Source organism: Bombus affinis, chromosome 8 (assembly GCF_024516045.1).
Source record: "Bombus affinis isolate iyBomAffi1 chromosome 8, iyBomAffi1.2, whole genome shotgun sequence".
Lineage (NCBI taxonomy): Eukaryota > Metazoa > Arthropoda > Insecta > Hymenoptera > Apidae > Bombus > Bombus affinis.
The window spans coordinates 10,854,669-10,875,244 of record NC_066351.1 but is presented as its reverse complement, the minus strand read 5'-3'; the positions used below and the strand labels follow the sequence as shown (position 1 = coordinate 10,875,244).

General features: G+C 46.9%; 1 protein-coding gene across 1 annotated transcript in view; it reads right to left on the bottom strand.

Annotated features, from left to right (window-relative positions):
- Positions 1-20,234, bottom strand: part of LOC126919613 (thrombospondin type-1 domain-containing protein 4-like) — a 39,808-nt gene extending 19,574 nt beyond the window's left edge. The window contains exons 1-2 of the mRNA XM_050729053.1: positions 19,767-20,234; positions 18,545-18,688 (exon numbers count right to left, since the gene is read on the bottom strand). Coding sequence (XP_050585010.1) covers positions 18,545-18,660 — 116 coding nt within the window. The 5' untranslated portion in view covers positions 18,661-18,688; positions 19,767-20,234. The remainder of the gene's footprint in view (positions 1-18,544; positions 18,689-19,766) is intronic.
- Between the last annotated feature and the right edge of the window lie 342 nt (positions 20,235-20,576).

Genomic DNA, 20,576 nt, shown 5'->3' with positions numbered 1-20,576 from the left:
TCGCGCCTCACTCGACCTCGAATTATCAGCTTCGCGATCTTAAACGTCCTCCGCTTCGTTAACCTACATTCCGCTCCTTTGGCTCGTGAATTCGACATCGAAGCCTTCGTTTCGATTAATTAACGGCGGAAACTACGTACCTCGTGCAATTCCTCGAGCGTGTTACAGAACGAATACCAACGTATTGCGCAATCGTGTTTCAAGAACCTGGTAAGGCTCAAAGCTGTGCTTCGAATTAAGCCGCCTGACATTCGTTAAAAGCGAAGACGAGCGAAGTAGAGTTTCAAGATAAACACGGGCTACAAATTTCAGTCGCAAATAGGTCACTGTGATCTCGAAGCAAAGATACGAACGGCGAGATTTTTCGCGCGTACCCAGACCTAACCCAAAGCACGTGTGGTCGCGTGTACAGCGTGCAATTTCGAAGCCTTTCGGTGCACCCTTTCTCCGTTTTCGGAACTTTCATCCATCTTGGTTCCACCTTTGTATCCCCGTTTCTTCGTTCATCCGTTCAACTCGTTTTCGGTATATTAAGTTTCACGCGAACGCGAGAGCCACGTATGCCCAGTCGTGCGTGCAGTTAACAAGACACGTTGAACGTAGATGAACCATCTTCATCGTAGGTGAATACCGCCCGCAGCCAGTCTGCGCTAACTTTATACCCTCTTCCACCTTCTTGTCTTTTCCGCCTGTTTTTGCCCGCCACTCGCGAACATCCTGTTTTTCTCGATTCGTAGTCAGGTAGTTCGATGCATCGCGAACATTGTAATGTACTGCGAAATTGCGGTCTGATGAGATCCGGTAAAAGAGATTGAGCCCTTTTAAATTCCAAGCAACGCGGTTCGTGATGTTTGCATAGGTCGGAACAATTCTGGGTTGCTTGGGTTTGTTGTCGTGAAAAGGATTTTCCCAGAGGAACGTAGATTATAACGAACAACGTACACGCTCCATAACGAGAGCATTTGTCAATGGCTTTAGAAGACACGCTGTAGATAGTTTTAGAATACACGCTGTATATAGCTTTAGACGTAGGACGTTTTGGCTGGGCGACTGCTTGTCTTTCAACAAGGTGCTTTTTATTCGACGTCGTTCCTGACCCGATCCACTTTGCCACGACGCAACGCCATGAAATATCGTTTGTGCGTTTCTTGTCATCGTTCGCCGTTGAAACCTCATTCTTTGGCCCTGCGGCTCGGAGCGTGTTCAGAAAAACATCGAAACCAGCAAATCGGGTAAAAAAAGAGAAAATCGAAGAGGAAAAATATGAAAGAAGAAGAGGAAGAATAGCCTTAGGTAACGTCTTCGTTCTTTTAGCCGTTTGTCCGTTTCCTCTATCAGCGAAGAAATTACATCTCCGCGAAATTAAGCCGGGGTTTGTCGGGCTTGCACGTTCTTCTTTCAATACAGACGATTTAATCGTGCCGTCGATTACGTTCGATCGGGTCGTGACAGAGACCACCAGACACGTCGAAACGTTAATATGTAGCGCGCGTACAATAGTTATTAAATGGTTAATGACTGGCAATTAGAATCGTTCGTATATCGTAATAAAGACAGGGACGGGAAATTATCTCAATCTTGACTAGGAAAAATTATAACGAGCCTTTCTACCGGCTCCTTTAATTCATCTCGTCCCGAAACGCAAAAAGACTGCTCTTTCATCTCCTCTTTCTTCTTCTTTTCCCTTTTCCTCTTTCGTCCGATCTTCGAAGAGAAGCCAGTAGCTGAAAGACAGGACCTGCACGCTGCGTCCTGACCTTCTCTCGCCTTCGTCCATTGCACGCGACGTCCTTCTTCTCTCCTTCCTCGTCCTATGGCTATAGGGCTATGCGCTTCGTACGCCGCGTCGATGTGTACGTTTCACCCGTCGGCCTCTCCTGCCGCCACCGAGTGACGTGAAATTATAATTCCGTAAAATTAACGTTGCATATGTTAATTATTAAGAACCGGTCCGTAGCTCGCGGCAGTCTTCGAGATCCTCCACTCTACGGCCAGGTTATATTATATACGAGCGTGCGAGTTACGAGCCAGCCTCGCCTCCGTGAAACGCGGCCACTGCCTTCGAAACTATCACATGAAACGCCGTTAAGGTCGCGCCATTCTTATTTCTTCGGTTCCATCGCGCTCGATCGTCCGGGGACCATTTAGCGAGATCGACTTTTGGGTCGGGCCTCTGCCCGCGACATTTCACTGACCTATGGAACACTTTAAAAGTTAGCCGCCTGCAGCGGAACCCCTGTCGATAGAAGGTCGTTAGACGAAATGTTAAGCGTCGACAAAGTTCAAAATGCGACGATAAAGTAGAACGCGATGATATTAAAGAAACGACATAAGGACACGCATGTTTATGCAACGATAATAACTTAAACTTTCTTGTCATTATTTATTTATCCTATTTATCATTTACGTGGAAATTAGCGGTAATCAACTTGCACAGCTCATTCTGCGTTAATAACGATACGGTGGAATTAAATAATTACAAAGAATCTGATGCGATACTGGAAAACGAAGGTATCCTTAATATAAAGATACAAATAAATTAAAACATAAAATTGCAGGGATAATTGCAACCTAATCGAACAGGTCTGAAACGCTGGTTTGATTTTTTAGTTGGTTAATCCAGCTTGGATTAACAATTTCACGATAACTGTAGCCCGTAGATGGGGGAACACCGGTTGCGTGCGACGCAGATGAAGAAATTACTTTCGCGTTTACATGGATATACTGTCGATGTCCGTGGAATCCGGGTTAAGTATCAGGTTCGAGGGTATTGGAACGTTCGACGGGCTGGCGAACAGCCACTTAAATCAATTAATTTCCGTTGCTAGCGCACGATCGACGAGGGGGCGTTAACTAGCCTCTAGACTTCTACTCGCGATAAAAGCAAATTCCGTCGCGTTTAACCACCTCGTCGTGCATTCCCTCTCGCAAAGGATCGGACATCGAATTCCACTTGGTTCATAGTCTATTTTTACCGGCCCTTCGGAAGTACCATTTGTGATTCGCGCGTGTACGTGTGTATCGTAAACGCGAAACGTTCCTCAATTCGCACGTGTTGGCGTAAAAATAACCGACAGGTAAATGCGCCGGTGATGTTCCGCGTTTCGATTCGCTCCAAACGATTACCGATTGCCTTTTCCAGCGGCACGGTGGAACGCCGTGCAATCGGCAGCAAAACGAACCGATTTTCCGCCCAGCGTTCCAAGTTCTCCCGCGCACCCTTATCTCGGGTCAAAGCACTGCCTGGAAATCGCGACCTTTCGATTTAGCTGCGAGAATCGAAAGCGTACGCTCAAGGAATCGTACTTTTTCCACCGCGGCTATTATTTACGCCGGGCATAAGCGCCGGCTTTGTGGCCGGTATCGCGCCCTTTTCAAGCACGCGACTCTTTTTGAACCGGCACTAGCACAGATTTCCCAGGGAAAATCCTAAGCCCGATATTTCCACCGACGATAAACCGAAAAGGCGAACCCAGCCGAGTCTCGTTGGCGCTAGGTAAACGAGCGCCACAGAGGCGAATTCGTGGAAACGAATAGAAAACGAAGTCCGGAAAAAATAGCGGGAATTCTGTTCTGAGAAGCGAAGCTTCCCTGGTGCTCGTTAACGAGGAATATACGAACGAAAATACACGGAATATCAGGGGACACATATTTTCGGAAAAATTGTTTACGAAAAATTCAAGGAAAATAACGTTACGAAACCGTACAGCTTGGACAGCTGGTAACGGTATTAGAATAACAAAATTAACAACCTTTTCACGGCATAAGCATGCCCGTGTAATCGAGAAATAGAAACGTTATTTTCTTCCGGGACGCAAAGGTAACGGAAGCAGAAGCCCTAATTTTATCTACTACCAGGAACCGGGTTGCTTTTGTCGTTATCGAACCGCTAAACTAATTACTCGTTGACGCTGCACGAAAGCATCGTCTGACCAATTTCATCGGCCGCTGCCATCGACCATTAAATCGATTAAATCGAAGGAAGAGGGCAATAGGGCAGGCGCCACCAGGGCTTCGGATTCGAGCCTTGCATCGTTCGATGCAGCGTGTACAACGTGTAGCGATCCCAACGAGATGCTTTTTTTTCTCCCCTCGACCAGCTGAAAGTGTCGTAAATAATACGATAAGGAAGTCGCCGTCTCGGTGGGCCCGTTATCTAGTCCAGAGGACGTGCAACTCAGGACATAAATTCGCCGCGACCGACCCGATGAGATGGATCTGTTTGTAATTTCCTTGGCAAACTAGATCGGTTGGCACGAGTGCCCTCTCGAATCGGCTCTTACAGCCGATTTATCGCTTCTGATTGCTGTACCCTGGCTTATCGTTCCTTTGCGAATCGAAACCGAGCGTAAACGCGAGCCTTTGATACCGTAAGGATGAGAATTTGTAAGGAGAATCGTGCAGTTACGGTCAGACGTTCACGGAACGTTTTCAAAGAGATTTAATTCCCACGTAGTAGAGAGAAGTCGGAACGGGGAAGTTCGTCTTGACCTCGAAACAGACGATAATCGCATCTCGCGATGCAGCGTATGGAAGCTGTAATACGAATGAACGCTTTAACAGCAATTACACTTGCATTTGATCCGTGGAAGATGGACACGCGGGGCGAACGTGAGGCCGTGTCGAGCCACTCGTGAGCCTTTGAACGCCGTTTAATGACCGTAAATTTCTACCTTTCGTCTCCGTGGACGGGTATCTCCCCTTCCTTGCCGGTACAGGCGTCGAGAATGTCACGTACAAAGGCGCCGATCCAAGATAATGTGCCGGAAAGGGCAACCGTGCAGAATGCGCCGCTGCTGCCGAGAACCAAACGTGGAAGTGTGAACGTTTTAATGTCACACCATCTGCGATACGAACTTGAATCTGTTAAACCTGTTGCTCGCGATAAAACGAAGGGTTTTCGGGAGAAAACGGAGTAACACGTCTACGGAAGAGAGGGTCCGTATCTTAAAATAAAAAGGGAAACACTCGCGTGTGTCCGCATCCACCTGTGCAAACGTCGTTTCCCTCGCTTTTCCTTCGAACGAGCCCCTAAAGGTAAGGTGGTTTCTCGGTATCGTAAATAGTCGCCGTAAAAAGAAGAGAACTTCCTCTCCAAATTCTACATTCCAACCTGTCGTCTTCTAACTCTTCCCCCAGAATCATTAAAATTCTCGCCAGGATTTTCGATGCGCGCCGAAAATCGACGAATCGGAGGTCGTTCATTAAATCGTTCGGGCTGTCGCAAAGGAACAACGAACGCAGAAGCGCGGCGGTAAATGGCGTTGAACAAGCTTAATGCTTTTCCACAGCAGGAAATAATTAGCTACGACCGGATATGATACGTTGGTAGGCGGTGGCGTGGACGCTGAGGACAGACCGGTATGACTTCCAATCGACTTTTACGCCGGTGTTCGAACCTTTTGCTATGCCTTGCGTGGCCTTTCGATGCGCTCGCACACAATACACGTAGCCAGCGTACAAGACCATTGTTTTGGTTGAACAAGCGCGGTTCGCTCATTTAACGAACGGCGAACACGTATATCGAAAAGCTCACGTATACCACCGTTGTTGTTTCTGGCTCGGGAACGGTGGAAACTACGCTATCTCGCCGTTCCACGATTTTGATCTCTGCTCCCCTCGAACGTTTTCGCGTTTTCTATCCCGAATCGGAACCGCGTGCGGTCTCGTTCGCGGACGAACAAATCTACGGAAAACAAAAGAGACTTACGAATACAATGCCTACCAACACGCAACCGGTAAGATGAGGTATATATGAGCGATATAGAATTACAGATGCGATTACGGTTGCGCAAAGCTTTTATCGTATATCGATCGTATCCCTTGCTGGCCTTTGTTTGCATAGCTTTGAAATAAAACGATACTCGCGAACCGTGCGCGCACACCGAGATTCGTGCACCGTGATCGTGAGCACGAATGCTCGAAACGCATCGAGATGCTTCGTGAAACCAATTATTTTTCAAAAAGCGAGCGAATATTTCTGCTTTGACGTTTCGCGATCCAAACTCTCCTATCGTTGGTTTCGATCCGCGGTGCGCATCCAGCGAACAAAAAAAAGCCCTTCGTCAATTTCGAACCGTTATTTCGCGGAATCAAATATCCGGCTGCGCTCGGATCGTAAATAGTCGATATAAGCATCGATGGAATGGCGGAAGCTGTGCGCCCTATAGAGATCCCCCCGAGGGTTGCAGAAAGATAGAGAGAGGTTTCGTGTGAAAACAAAAAGGATATACGTGTAACGAACGCAGAAGTGTGCGTGGTCCGTATCTCGCTATATCCTCGAGATCCATCGATCGACTCTGAACCTTTGCTACCATCTGAATAAGAAACCTACGGCTTATTTCTACAATTGCGGCAGCACGCACAGAATAGAGAACGCCCGATGATGAATCTTTCTCAGTCGCGTTGCCACAACGCGATGTATGGATCTCAGAAGTGTTAAGTGCTCGAGAATCATTGAGTTTCGCGGATTTTTTGCTTGTTAGTTTACGAGCGTGTCGCGAGCTTTCATGGGCGCGAAGAAGTCGCGGCAACCTCGTGCGAGACTAACGAATTTGTGAGAAATATCACGAAATGGCAGATCTCTTGATGGAATTTACTCGAGACCACGAGATCTCGCGGAATTAGAAGTCCTAGCTTTTGTTCCGTGATCTTCTTACGATCTACCGAGCACACGTTACCCATGGTGCTCTATGAGAAGCTTTTGTTTGGCCTGGCACAAGCGCGTTTCGACTATTCTCCGTTGCTTCAAACTCTTCTTTGCATGATCCATGCTCGTACAGAATAGCTGAAATTCCAGCATTCGCGCAATACGCAAAGGCTCAACGGGGTTAAATAAACCTCGACGCTAGGCGAGCAACGAGGAGAGGCATCCTCGCAATTAAAATGAATTCACCGCTGAAAATTTTGCGGAGGAGCCCGGCCAATTCTTTCCACGCGCACACTGCATTCCATTCTCATCTACGGCTTTATTAAACTTGCGGCCGGACCGTGACCGTCGTAAATCTTACGAAAAGAAGAAGCGAGAGGGGAAGAATGAAGAATGTTCAGCGTCAGCAGCTCTAGGATTCCAATCCCGGTCTCGTTTCCAACGAGACAACGTAATTACTCGGAGGAAACGTTTGCAAACTGTTAAGGGTTTGTTGGTCTTGGCGTTCTTTACGACACGGACCATGGCCTCGTTATTGATCATATCGTTTGGGAGTCTCGTAAAACGAACAGCTTAATGGGACACACGCTCACCGGTCAGCCGTATATCCGATGCAAAACAGAAGCGATGCACGTGTGCAATCGTTCAGGCCCTCCTCTTCTCTTGATTTTCGCGTTCTTCGCGTGCGTGGAAGAACGGCCGTCATAAATATGCCGCCTTTCTGCACTGTCACTCTTGTCCCTGACAATGATTCTAACTATGGATCCCAATGAGCTCGTAGGATTTTCGATACGTCGTGGCACGGTAGTCTCTGCCGAATGGAAATCGTCTCCGATCCATTATCGATCCAAGTATAAGTACGTTGAATTAAGATTCAATGCTCGTTTGTTGGTCACTGATGTCATGGTTTGGATTCCGATGAAGACACCCATAATGTCAGCGAACCGTGAGAACAACGTTTCTACAGACGCAACTTGCACTCGGAAGCTCCGACTAATTATAGAATGAAACAGTGGCTGTAGAAATCGCGATACTTTGATCTGTCGTGTACAGCTGGACCGAAATCGACACCACAATCGCCAGCGCTGTGATTAAATGAAAGGGAGAGAATATTTCGTCTAGGCCTTGCTATTGGATTCGTCGGTAAAGCTACCTTCCGCTTCTCTAGACGGTAGATACAAGATCAGAGGGTATATTTCTGGCAGATAATTATTCAATGTCCATCCTCCTGATGCCGAACGTAAAAAGACCATCGCGCCAACGTTCGTTGCTCCGCATCGTGCAAAATCTACACAGAGGAAACTCCAAAAAATTTGCGGTTCCCACGAAGCGGATTTCCACGAGAAAAATTAGCCGCGAGTTTTAACATGCGCCGACACGAAGATAAACGTTTACCCGTGCCTAAGAAGATCCGTGCGCGTCGCAGCACGCAGAAACGCCGGCGTCCATTGTACGCGTGCACGAGCGCCCGTATATTTGCACGTAGATCCGCGTGCAAATATGTGCACAGGGTGTGTACGCTCGCGCGTAATTGTGAACGAGCTTACGGCCGCGCAGTGTAATCGCGTTAAAACTATGTCGGGGAAAAACGAGAGTCAGGGCCACGGATAAACAGGGGGCAGCTAAGCGTTGCATTAACAGTTGTTTGTTTGTTAATCCTCAAAGCTCGAAAACTTGCCTGTCCGCCGTCATCGGTTTCCGGCTGTTCCTGGTAAAGCGTGAAATTTGCGCGACTCTCTATTTCGAGTTGGCCGACATCGACCACGAAAGCTGGCTTAAAGTCGTTCTAAGCCTCGGAACTGTAACGGTTCACCCCGTAGGCCAGCAGCTGATGATTAAGACACGGCGGAACTTCCATTAAACTCGCGCCAAAAGACTTCCAACACGGGAAACGAGGAAAATAGTAGGACAAGAAGAACAGAGACGGCGCGTCTCGACGCATGATTCCGCGAGACAGCGCCGTACGGCTTGGTGAATAGTTGATTCTGGCTGTGTCTTGTATTCGAACGTCTATTTCGAGACGACCGTAATAGCAGCACATCGATGGACGCTTTAACGAGGCATTCCCGTGACGATGTTTACTGGTGATCGTGCTGCGAAACGCGATCTTGATGAGCGATCTCTTATCCGCAATTTTGTACGGTTAATAAACCGAGAGATCGGGGTAGGGTGGAAATTGAAAATGGTAGCATGATTTATAAACAATCGAAGAGAATTGATCCCTGCGTTCGCGAATTCCTCGAGAGTCTCTATTATCACTTTCGTTGTTACGATTCAACGTAAATTTACGGCACGTCAGGTCGCGCAAACACGCGTAAGCTGCTTAAATTTCGAGCGTACAGCGGTAAATCAACGATGTCGATCACTAATTAATGGTTCTTCCATCTAAAATGCAAACGCATTGGTTCGGATAGCTTTGCTCGTATTATTTTAACACCTGAAGTTCCAGTCAAGTAAATTCGAGTCGATTTCAATTAATACAACTCGGCCGATCGTGTCAGCGGAGCGTGCAACAGCTAATTAACAGTTCTGTTTCTACGTTCCGTATAATAACAGAGCTGCGCATGATGTATAATCATCGCAGCTCGATAATCCCCGGTGTTCTCCGAGCGACGTAGCCCGTGGGAAAACGGCTTTTGATATCTTGTCGATATCATGTACGGTATACCACCGTGTAGAAACGAGAGAACTCATGGACCAAAATGTTTTGCTTATTCGGCAACTGACAAACGCACCGTGATATGAGAAAATCGCTCATGCCGAATCGATCATTCGCGCATCAATTAAGGAAACCTTCCGAGCGTTCAACGCGACTACTAGCAGGCATATTGGTTTTCCGATGTACGACATTCTTCTGAAAGATTTTTCGCGCTGTATCGCGCGTTCAGAACTCTTGCATTCATTCACAGAGTATCTAGTTACTTTACGGACGTTAATACGCTAACAATTCCTTATAATTGGCCCGTTTTAACTGTACGCTTCCTGTGTACCGTATGTAGCTTCTTTAATTCTAACATTGTACATTAATGGGGATTTAACTCGTTTATCCTTGAATAAATGAATAAATAACTCTGCAATATCTTCATTTAGAATATCGTTTCTCTTTTTCTTCTTTTCTTTTTGATCATTTTAGATCGCTATCTATAGCAATAGATTGGAAAGCACGCAACATAGATTTTTGCATCTATTTTAATTTGCTCGTTGTATCGCGATAAATTGTCCAAGATCGATTTGTAGCCACGGAACAAGAAGAAACGGAGAAACACGTACATCAAAACTTGATTTGATTTCTTCAATGTTCGAACTTTCAAATAATAACCCGGTTCGGACCACACGCGATTCGTGTCATAAATGAAATCGTCACCATAATGCCCGGGCCTGGTAAGCAAGGTAAGCAAGCAAAAGGAAAGGTCGAAACTGGCGAAATCGAAATTGCAGTCGGGAGCGTGCACGCGGCTCTGTGCTTGCCTCGACTCGCCCACGATCTCGTTCGAAAGAATAATTATAGGTTTCGCGTACGCGAATGGGTAAGACATGAGATGGCACCGCTGGCGGTAGCGGTGGTTCACGTCAAACCACGCTATCTCGCGCTCACTGAAAAATAAACGAGAAGGCACCGTTTAATGCCGCTTTCGAGCCGTACGCCTCCTTCCCGGACGAAGGAGTTACGAGACCTCGCGAACGCTCTTATCTGATGCATCCGGTATGCATCCTGTGCATGCACGGTATACAATACCTAACTGGCTGATGACTGCCGGCCATATTTACAACACTTTTTCACCTTAATGTGGAACACGACTGATTGTCCCGGTCGAAGGATTTATATCTGCGAGTATGGTCCTTCGTTTTAAATCGTTTCCGTGGCCCATGGTAATGTTTTATGGGCCAAAATTTAACTCTGACGCGCTATCGCCGAAGAAAATCACGTTAATTATATTCTGGAATGAAATTTCACCCCGCCAGATTGATCCTTATTCTAGAAATCAGTACAATGGTAAATATTTCCTCGTAAATGATTATATACTAATTTTAAGTTACAGATAGGCATTAGTTTCATATCACTCTATAATTACCCCGATATCTGTACGCTCGTTCATTCTAAATTCCATAAAAAGCGGACGAGTTCCGATAAGACGTAAGCAACGTATTGCGAAACGATACATCTTCCGAGTACAATGCTCACCGATAATGGTCACTTTTCAGTCTGTTTTCATTATTGAATTTTCGTCAATGAAACGGCAAATCTACGATGCGTCGCACACCATAATATCACGGATAATAACCAATTACAGTGCGTCGTATCTCATCTCCGACTTAGACGCACACCCACACAACGGCAACGCGTTATCGTTGACTTCACCATCGAGAGAATTCGTCGTGGCGTTGTGGAACGCCGATAAAAGATCGTGTAGCCTATTTTTTCTGAGATTATCTTCTCGCGACGGTCTAAAATACAAAACAATAGAGAACGTTGTTCTAGCTGGCGTCACGCGTAACTTGCATATGCTATCGTCGATCTTGTATAACGTACATTAACAAATTGTCTTGCATAACGCTAACTCTATTTTGTCATTGATGATTTATTATTCTCAAGTTCTCCGGAATCATTCCCACTTTCGTGACCTCATTCTCAAAGATGTAAATTTCCGTAACAAAGGACGAATACGTAAGCAACTGAAAGAACGGTGAAACAGAGTTTAGAGAGCTGGACACGCTACCGAAAGGTCAAGTGCATAGATTTACTAGTTCACGCTTGGTGAACGTAACGGTGTTCGCGGAGTAGGTGTTAACGGCTTTACTTATGCGTGGAATCACGAGCAGTCGAGAAACCACTTCGTTTCACTTTCAAGCCGGCTGAAACGGCCGCGCACGCGTCCATACGTAGAACACGCGCTCGACTTGCCCGGGATCGGGACGATCGCGTACAGCGACGACAGGCCTTCCATCAAACAAGCCGTTGTCGATGAGAACGACCGTACGCCATTCCCCTTTTCGTCGCTCGTTATTTATACGCGATTCGTGCTCGAGCTTCCTCGAGCCCTTAATCACTCGTTTCTGCCTTCGAACCAGGAAACTACGAGTTTATCCTCTTAATTCTTCAACAACGACAGATATACCCTGGAGAGGTCTCGGTAACCGGGGGATTCCCCCGAGACAAGGGAAGAGAGGAAGAGAGGAGGAGAAAGAGAGGGAAAGGAAACGAAAGGAACACAGTGCGCGATTGTTAGAGCCGGTGGTATCGTACGCAAAGTGGAAGACAAGTATCGGGAATGGAACGAAGGGTTGAGCGAGCGCGGATGATCGTCCGAATGCATCTTTAATTCCACGCACTTATCTCGAAATCAATTTAAATCTTGGCTGTCCGACTCGGTTCCTATATGGCGAAAGGAAGAGCTTTGTCCGTGCCGACGTGGATCAGCCCGTCGTCGTTCTCTCCCTTTTCTCGTTTCGTGCCGCGTTAGAATAGCGTCCCGCGCATAAAGGCCATTGTTGCAGAAAAGGGACGGTAACGCGAAACGAGACGCAACGATCCGCCGTTTCTCGTACGGCTCATTCAACATGCAGTTGCCGAGGTTATCGTGCTCTACGGACGTTGATAGAATACGCATCGTTGAGACACGGGGTTGCGTCTCGCTGCAGTGCCAAGCGTCCGTGGCTGTCAGCGCGTCTCGAAACTGTCAAGGTCTTCGCAGCGGGACTCGATGCGAATCAACGTCACCGATTCTCGCCCGCCTTCGCGTTCAGCACCCTTTCGTACCACCTTCCTATCGATACCTGCCAATGCATCTCTTTTAGCCTTTTCTCGCTCGTGCATCGACCACTCTCCGGACGACGTTCGATCGTGCCAAGGAATCGCCGCGTCTTTAACGGAAGTGCTTGTTTCATCCTACGCTCTCTCGCTGATGTACGTTCCTTTTGGTTTTATCGAAGGAAGCCTTGCTTTCGAACAGTCGAATGTAATGATAACTCGGTATGTAAGTACGAGAAAATAGCGTGCACTCGAGGCTGTTTCGAAGGTTGTAACACTGTAAATCACAACGTTGTTTGTAACAGACGTCAGACATCAGAGATATTTTAGGTAACACAGCATTAGACGCCCCACCCTCTGCAAACGTCACGGGTCACTGTTTCTTAATAGACGTTTACGATTAGCTCGATATTGCTGTCATTATCCTCGTGTCAACGTTGTTATATCATTCGCTTCATTTTCTATCTTTATGAAAGGGCGGGTCGGATTCCGTCAATCTAGGGTCACGTATGCAGGTCTATGCAGGTCACTGAATTTCAAGATGACCCAAGAAATTCTAATAAAGAATCCGAGGAACCTCGTCGACAGATGCAAACTTTCCTCGAAATATTCCGCTCCGAAAGAATCTCGAATGTCAGACAATTGCACGCGAGCCGGGGATCGAAATGCCCGGTCTCCGTATTTTCTTTTCACGGGCGCACGATAAATCGAAAGGTCTTCCTGCTCTAAGGAAAGGTTTCGCGATGTTTGACAATAGAATTGCGGAAGATACGCACAATGGAGGCTAAAAGCAGCAAAGACGGAGAAAAATCGAAAGAATGTCCAGTCGCTTCGTCGTGAATTTAAAAATATTTTTCGCTCATGCTCGAAGCGTCGATATCGATGAGCGAGTTAAATCGGCGAGTGTGGTCTTCGATCATTGCGCCGCGTTGCGTACGCAAATCGAGAGAAGCAAATACCGTAGTTGGAGAGAATCGATGTAAATGGGAGTCAATGACTCGCGGTTATTCGCGCACGGTCCACCACCGTGGTTAAGCGTAATGCGGTTGTTAGCGTCAGAAAGTAAAAACCGCTCGCGTGCGTCAGCGAGCATTTCTAAGATTAATTGCAGCGTAGCCTTTCCATTGCTGGGGAAAATTCGAAGCTATAAAATTCATGCGAAGGTAAAGAGCAAAGAATCGAGCTTTTGGAAACGAAATCAGGGTCTTTATAAAGCCATTTCTTCGAACAATAGCGAGTGCTGCGCTATTGTTATAAGCAGGGAAACCGCATAGCAATTTGATTCTTCGCGAGCCTTCAAAGAAAATGACCAACAGCCAGAATTGTTTGCCAATGCTTTAACTACCGTGTAATCTATTGTTTGACGATTTTACGACTTTCGTGGTGTTTTACGGCTCGTAAGCTCGCTTATAGCCGTCGTTGGTTCTCTTCGTTCTTCGATTTAATTTTCGTCTCGTGCAATCACCTTTGACCACTCGGAAAGAAGCAAATTACCAGCAAGCAGCATAATTCAATCGCGTACGAATTCGACGAAAGAAATTAAAACACGACCTCGTCGTGCCTTTCCATGGTGAAATTAATCAACATTTATGAGCGTCACTAGTCATTGCGAGAACCATATGCGCCAGTGCAATCGTTATTCTTAATGTTTCCGGAAGTTACGCGTAAACATTCGTTATGGTCGCACATGTTCCATAACGATTTTCTTCCTTGTCGCACTCTCCGCGTTTTCGACGTTCTTTCAACAACTGAACATTCATATGGGTATAATAAAAATTATCGTCTAGCCTAGACAACTTTCCATCGGAGATCGCTTCGTCGAAAATGAAGGGGATCTCTTATCGAAAAGTTACAGTTAAGGTAGGCCCTCCAATTAGTCCGTCTCCTTCGACAAGTCGATCGATGCCAGACCACCGTCGATAGCCGTGGTCGAAAGTGAGTACGGTGACCCTTTTAATAGGCCCGGATAACGACATGGAAATTGACTTAACGAAAACTCGATAACCAATTGGTAAGAGGTATCGCGGCGACAATTAGTCTTCATGGTCTTGTTGCTTGTTGAAATTGCTACGTCGGTAGCACGGTACAACGTTAATGAATGAAAGGAAATTAAAGCAAAGAAACGAGAACAAAAAAAAAACGCGGAACACTTGCCATGTTCTCGTCCCTGTGAGAAAACATAAAGCATTCGGTTCGGATAAAAAAGCGGTTGAATGAGATCGAAGATGCATTGAACGGAGGCGGTAGCATAGAGAGCGCCGCGTGACGCGCGCTAATCAACGGAAACGTGGGGAACATGTGCGTACATAATGAAGTTAATTGTGAGCCTCCGTGAAGAAGAAAAGTCTCCGGACGAGAATTACGAGGTGGTCGAAGGCGCCACTCTCAGAGCGGACTTACGGCCCTTAGCTTCAATCCGACTTATGAATAGTACTCGTTGTACGTGAGTGGACCGCGTTTATTGCTGCCTTCCACGGCAATTCTGTCTTCGATCCCGAGATGGGATCGCTCGGGTGCCCGCGAGCCTCTCGATACATACTTGAAATAAATCGATCGGGACACGTGTGCACACACGCGCGAACCCGTCACGCTCCGACTGAAACAGCTGATCCGTAATTAAACGATACTCCTCACTCTCAAAGGTGCGTTTATTGCCCCTGAATGACCGAACGAAATTCCGATCAACGCGTTCCTATTTCGCCTTCGACTCGAGCAACCACGTTCTACTCCTTTTTTTCCCCTCTTTCAACACCGTTCCACAATCTGTTAGAATGCGAAATGAAAGTGGAAACGCGAACGGTGGCTAACGTTAATTAACGGCGCGGCGCAATTGTCGATTCATTCAGCTATATACCAATGCCTCGAGAAGTTCTTAGTCGTTAGGTTTTTTCGGCCAGCAGTCATATTCGATAACGGACCCTCGGAATATACGTCGGCCAGGCAGTAGCGCGTATCGCCACGAATTTCGAACGGAAACGCATTGACTGGCGCATGATCGATCGTCCTACGTCATCGAGGACGAACGACCCGGTCTTTCGACGCCGATTAACAGTACCTCGCACTGGAACAGTGTCGGGAAAGGGACGAAGAGAACACGTGGCTCCAGGGTTAAGAGACAAAGAGAAAGGCACAGGAAGGAAGAGGGCAGGGCGTAACAACACGCACAGAGATGTATTTTGCCCCGACAGCCTATGTCGTGGTATTTCGCGATACAGCGGCGAAGATCAAAGTGGGAGGTAGATCGCGAGGTAGGCCGTGTGCCAACTGCTCTTCACATTCCTGACACGGTCGCCGGCTAATGCACCTCTATTTGTTTGTCCTTCCACCCCCGTGCTTTTTCTTCTCTCGTGTTCTTCCGACTACGGTGCCTACCTCCCTCACACGTCTCGTAAATAATCGATATTCGAGTCGACTTCGCGGTTCGCACCTCAGGGATCCGAGAGCCGTCGATGGTCTTTCCGGTTCGCTTCGGGATATCGCTCCGCTCCGCCCTGATACATCAGATAGAAAGCTTCGCGGCGTAAGTTTTACGCGACCATACCGACCGTGTAATGGCACGCATTCGCGAGCACACGCGAGCATTATGCAACATGTGAACCCAAAGGGTGGTCGTTAAGTTAGATCCTCTTAGGTCCGAAGCGAACAATATTCGTACATAGCCGGAGGAGAAAATCAACGGTGTACATTTTCTATCGTTCTCATCGTGAATTATAGTTTCGAAGGGAACGGTTTATCGATTCTGAAACGGTAGTACGAAGGGAAAGCGAATGGGTCGCGAAACTTAAACGACGTACTCGCACGAGAAACGAGTCTTCGGTTTCGATATCTGCGAAAATTGTCAGGGTCGAAACGAACAGAGCTAGTCGGAACTCGAGAGGGGAAAAATGAAACGAGCATAATTATCGACGAGCGGAACGTCGCGACGAAAAGTTTTCAAGGCGAGCAAAAACTTTCTCGACCGACGAGTCGGACGGGTCGTATTTTTCCGTCACCGCGTATTATCACAGACGGGAAGGGACCCGTACACGCGCGAGCCATGGAGAACTCGACCACATACCATACGTAATGTATACCGCATGTGAACCACGGGAGAGATGTACGTATAATCGCACGCGTGCGTCTAGACTCAACATACATAATTAGCGTACATATTCGCTACAGATTGCTTATTGTTCGCATGGTTTCCTTCTCCCCTTTTTTACGTTCCTCGTCGAATCTTTCGGAGCCCTATCCACCCTCCCCCCTACTCAGGGGATTAGTGTCACAGAGCGTGATGCATGAGTTACTTTCACGGTTATCAGCGGGAACTGTGCGCTGCCAGACATGTCGGTGCTTTGAGACTACGCCTGGGAATCTCGTGTTACGGTCGCTGAGAAATCACGTTACTCCAGGGTATGTTAATATATTCGCGAAAACGTGCGATACGAAAGCTTTTATTCCGAGATTTCCGGACGGATTATCGACGATCGCGGATATAGGCACGAGGTATAATTAAAGAGAAAAAAGTGGAAAAGAAAAAGCACGATTGACAATTATGAAAGGGAGCAGAGACGAGGGTGCACGAGACCAGCCCGTGGAACTCACACGAGAGATCGACGGATGGATAAAGGAAAGGAAGGATACGACGGTTAGGGTAAAACGTTTCCCAGCACGAGCGGAAAATCTGACGCACTTGCCATGGCCGATCTGTAATCGAAACCGGTAATTATGCGCGGACATTGGCATGCACGCCGTACAAAGGAGACTGCGCGGATAACAAGGGACCCTCTGCCTGGAGCATCGAAAGTAACGAGGGCAAGGATTGATGTCCGTTCATTCTGTACGATGTACATTGAGAATTATTACGAGGTGTCTGTATTAAAATAAACTGCTGGTATAGCCACGGTACAGCACAAGAGAGAGAGATATCCTCGTTAAAATGACGAGTTATCGAGGGGCGATCGTGTTTCGGCTGTTCTCGGTTCCATTTCTCTTTTTCCTTTCTTCTTTTTTTTCCATTTTCCTCTGGCGAACCGCACGCTCGCGGTTACGGGATCGACGATACAAATCGTGTACAAATTTTGCATCGCGCTCGATCGTGTTGTTTGCTCGCGTGCGCTCGTTCGAGTATCGTGTTCCGGGCTAAACGCTTTAACCGATCGTTGAGCCCTCGAGAGCTTGCGTCAACGCGATCACCAGCGCTTTTGTACGCTTTTGTGTCCCACCTCCCCCGCCCCCTTTTTAATATCATCAATTCTGAACCGTTCAAAGTTTTTCTTTCCGATTAGCGGAGACACCAGGTTGACAAATAAATGTTAATCAAGATCGATTGCGACACGGAAGCACTAAGCTTGGATATAGGGCAGAAAGCCGGTATCGAGACGATAGCTTTTAAATATATAGCGACGAAAAGCTGATAACCGGAATCGTTTAGCTGTCGCAACAATCCACTTCTAATCGCGACATCGAGCACCTCGATTACGTATTTCATCGGCTCGTAAGTAACACAATAAGGTTCGATTCGTGTTTGGCTCTTGGTAAGCGAAACATCAGGTTAGCATTCGATCGATAGTTTTTACGGTTTCACGTTTCCAAGACGATATCGCGTAAAACTTTTAAACAAAACGGGAGGCCTCGATCAAGCCCCGAGCGTTTACACATTCAACGAACGTCATTTGCAGCTGCCCGTTAAATAACATTCGCGTGAGCCAAAAGCGTTCTCTAAACAGACATATTTTTTGAGCTACACGAGGTGTCGATCGATGATCGTCGATCAGCGAGGAAATCTAAGCTAATATTTCAGAAATTTTATACGTCAACTCTGGTCAGCTCGAACAGTCACGAACCTTTCAACTTGATTAATTGTATCGTAGAGGCGGATGGATATGAATAATTGAATATCTACGAGTCGAGGATATCAAACTATCAAGTATTTTCTGTTATCTTGAATTTTACAAATCTTTCCATCGAAGGAAGGCTGCATACAATACGCTATGTTTCGTTACTTCGTCGATGATAAAAATTATCGACAGAAATCAACATGTCATTAATATTTATAAAGTGTAGACGTGTCGCGTTACGTAGATTTAGTCTCGTGTTTACTTTGATAAAAAAAACGTTTAACATTTCTTAGAAGAATATTTCTATAAAAATACGTCCTCACTTACCCGAAATTCCTGATTTTGGTCATATTGGTGCGTCGCGGCGCGCATCGTCGACGCCGCGGCACTTCCGCGGGACTCCACGGCGGCCGGTCATTTTTCGATTTTCGTGAACGATCCATGAAGATTTGCTCCGAGGCTCAGGCCATCCTGCGCATGAGAAACGTCGCGATGCGTTAAAGGCAAAGCTCATTACCAGCTGAATGATATAGAGCGTAAGAAGGACGCGACGCAACAAATCACTGCGTACCGCGCACGGAAACACGAGGGACGGCTTTAGACCGGTTAAGGTTGATCGCCTTAAGACTCAGGCTCTAGATGTCCAAGTTTTATCTTCTCTCATTGTATAATAAACCCTTGCCGTGCCATCTGCTCATCGCAAAGGTGTTCAATAACTCCACCTTTCCTAGCTTTCTTTATCTCTAAAAAATATGTAGCCAATAATCGCGTTGCACGGAGGAAACACGACATCCGGATGGTCGATGAGTTTCCTGGTTTTGTAAGAAAAAATATTATTTCGAATCGGTCGCAACGTTGATAAAATGAACGATGAATTATGTATATGGACTAATGCGTTGCATGATTAGGAAGAAACGAGGTTGATTTATTCTCTAGCGATTCGTGTTTGCGTGGGGAAATTTCAATCGATGAATCGTTCTGACTCGTTCGAAAATTCCGGAAAAATTCGGAGTTACGAGAAGGTGGCGATAAAAGTCACACGAAAGTAATTTACAAGGCGATATATTAAGTCGCTACTTGGCGAATGTTAGTATAAAGAGGCATCTATATTCACAATTTCTTGCTCCGGGACAACACGCGTGTTTTGTTGTATGAACAGCTGTGAAGAATGCGCCTCTCTGCTTATTCGATTCTCGCGCGGTATTAAACGTGCGATTCTACGACAAACCACAAGGAAAATTTCTCGCGGTTCGGTCCAGACGTTCACAGTTTGTTTCGATAAATTCATTTTCGCCTTGTCGACGCCTTCTTAGCGAAACTTCTATCGGTTATTCTCACCGTTACTCTGACAGGAAAGGAAAATATTTTTCCACTTTGGAATTTCGTGGCAAATACGGCTTCAAGGTGTAAAGACAAACTTCGTTGGCGATAACCAAGAGAGTTTCGTACGGTATCGTTGCCCGATAAAATACCATCGAGTTCGTATACGATAAAATTTTCATAAATAACGACGAACGTTAACGAATATCTAGCAAACACTTTGACGTACCGTCGTGCACCTCATCTAATCCCATTCAGTAGGTGCAGCAGGTGGACTCGCGGGCTCACTACACGTGGCACACATTTCCCAAGAAACACGAGCCCCCGCGGGAAAAAACTCGTCCAATCGAAATCGATATGCTCTATCTTCGACGACAAATGAAAAAAGCAAGAACAGGAAAACTAAATCGAACGTTATCGAGAATCAATTCCCCCGTTCACGATCGATCGATTAACATCGACGAACAGTTCCTACGAATTCCTTCGAAACCGCACTGAATAACTCGTCGCGACACGATTGCACCGAACGATGGCGTTTCCACCGATGGAAAATCGACGTGTAAACGCGGGGCAAGGCAGGTGTTCGCGCGTAATCATCCAGCGAGGAAACTCCGAAGAGGAAAGCCGAGAACGGACTCACGTTTGCGCGCTCACGGGCTGGCGCAGCCGCGACAGGAATGATAGTGGCGAAAGTGGGAGACCCTCCGGGAAATATATAGGTCCGCAGGGTGGTGGTGGATCCGAGGAGGAAGGAGGCGGAGGTCCGTCGACGCATCCCTCGGCGCCTGTGTGCACGCACACGCGCGCCGCCACGCACGTGTTTACGCACGGCCTGTCACGATGCACATGCACCAGCCGGTGCACGGGGACGCATCCCCGAGAAACGGATCGAAAAAGGAAGAGTTCCATCGGCCACGGTCACGAGTGCCCTCCTTTTTCGGGACACCTCGCACGCTCGATTTTTGTCGTTCCCTTTCTTCAATCTCCGATTCACGAGAGTAAATATTTTACCTGTCTCGACCGACTTTGTCGCGCAAGC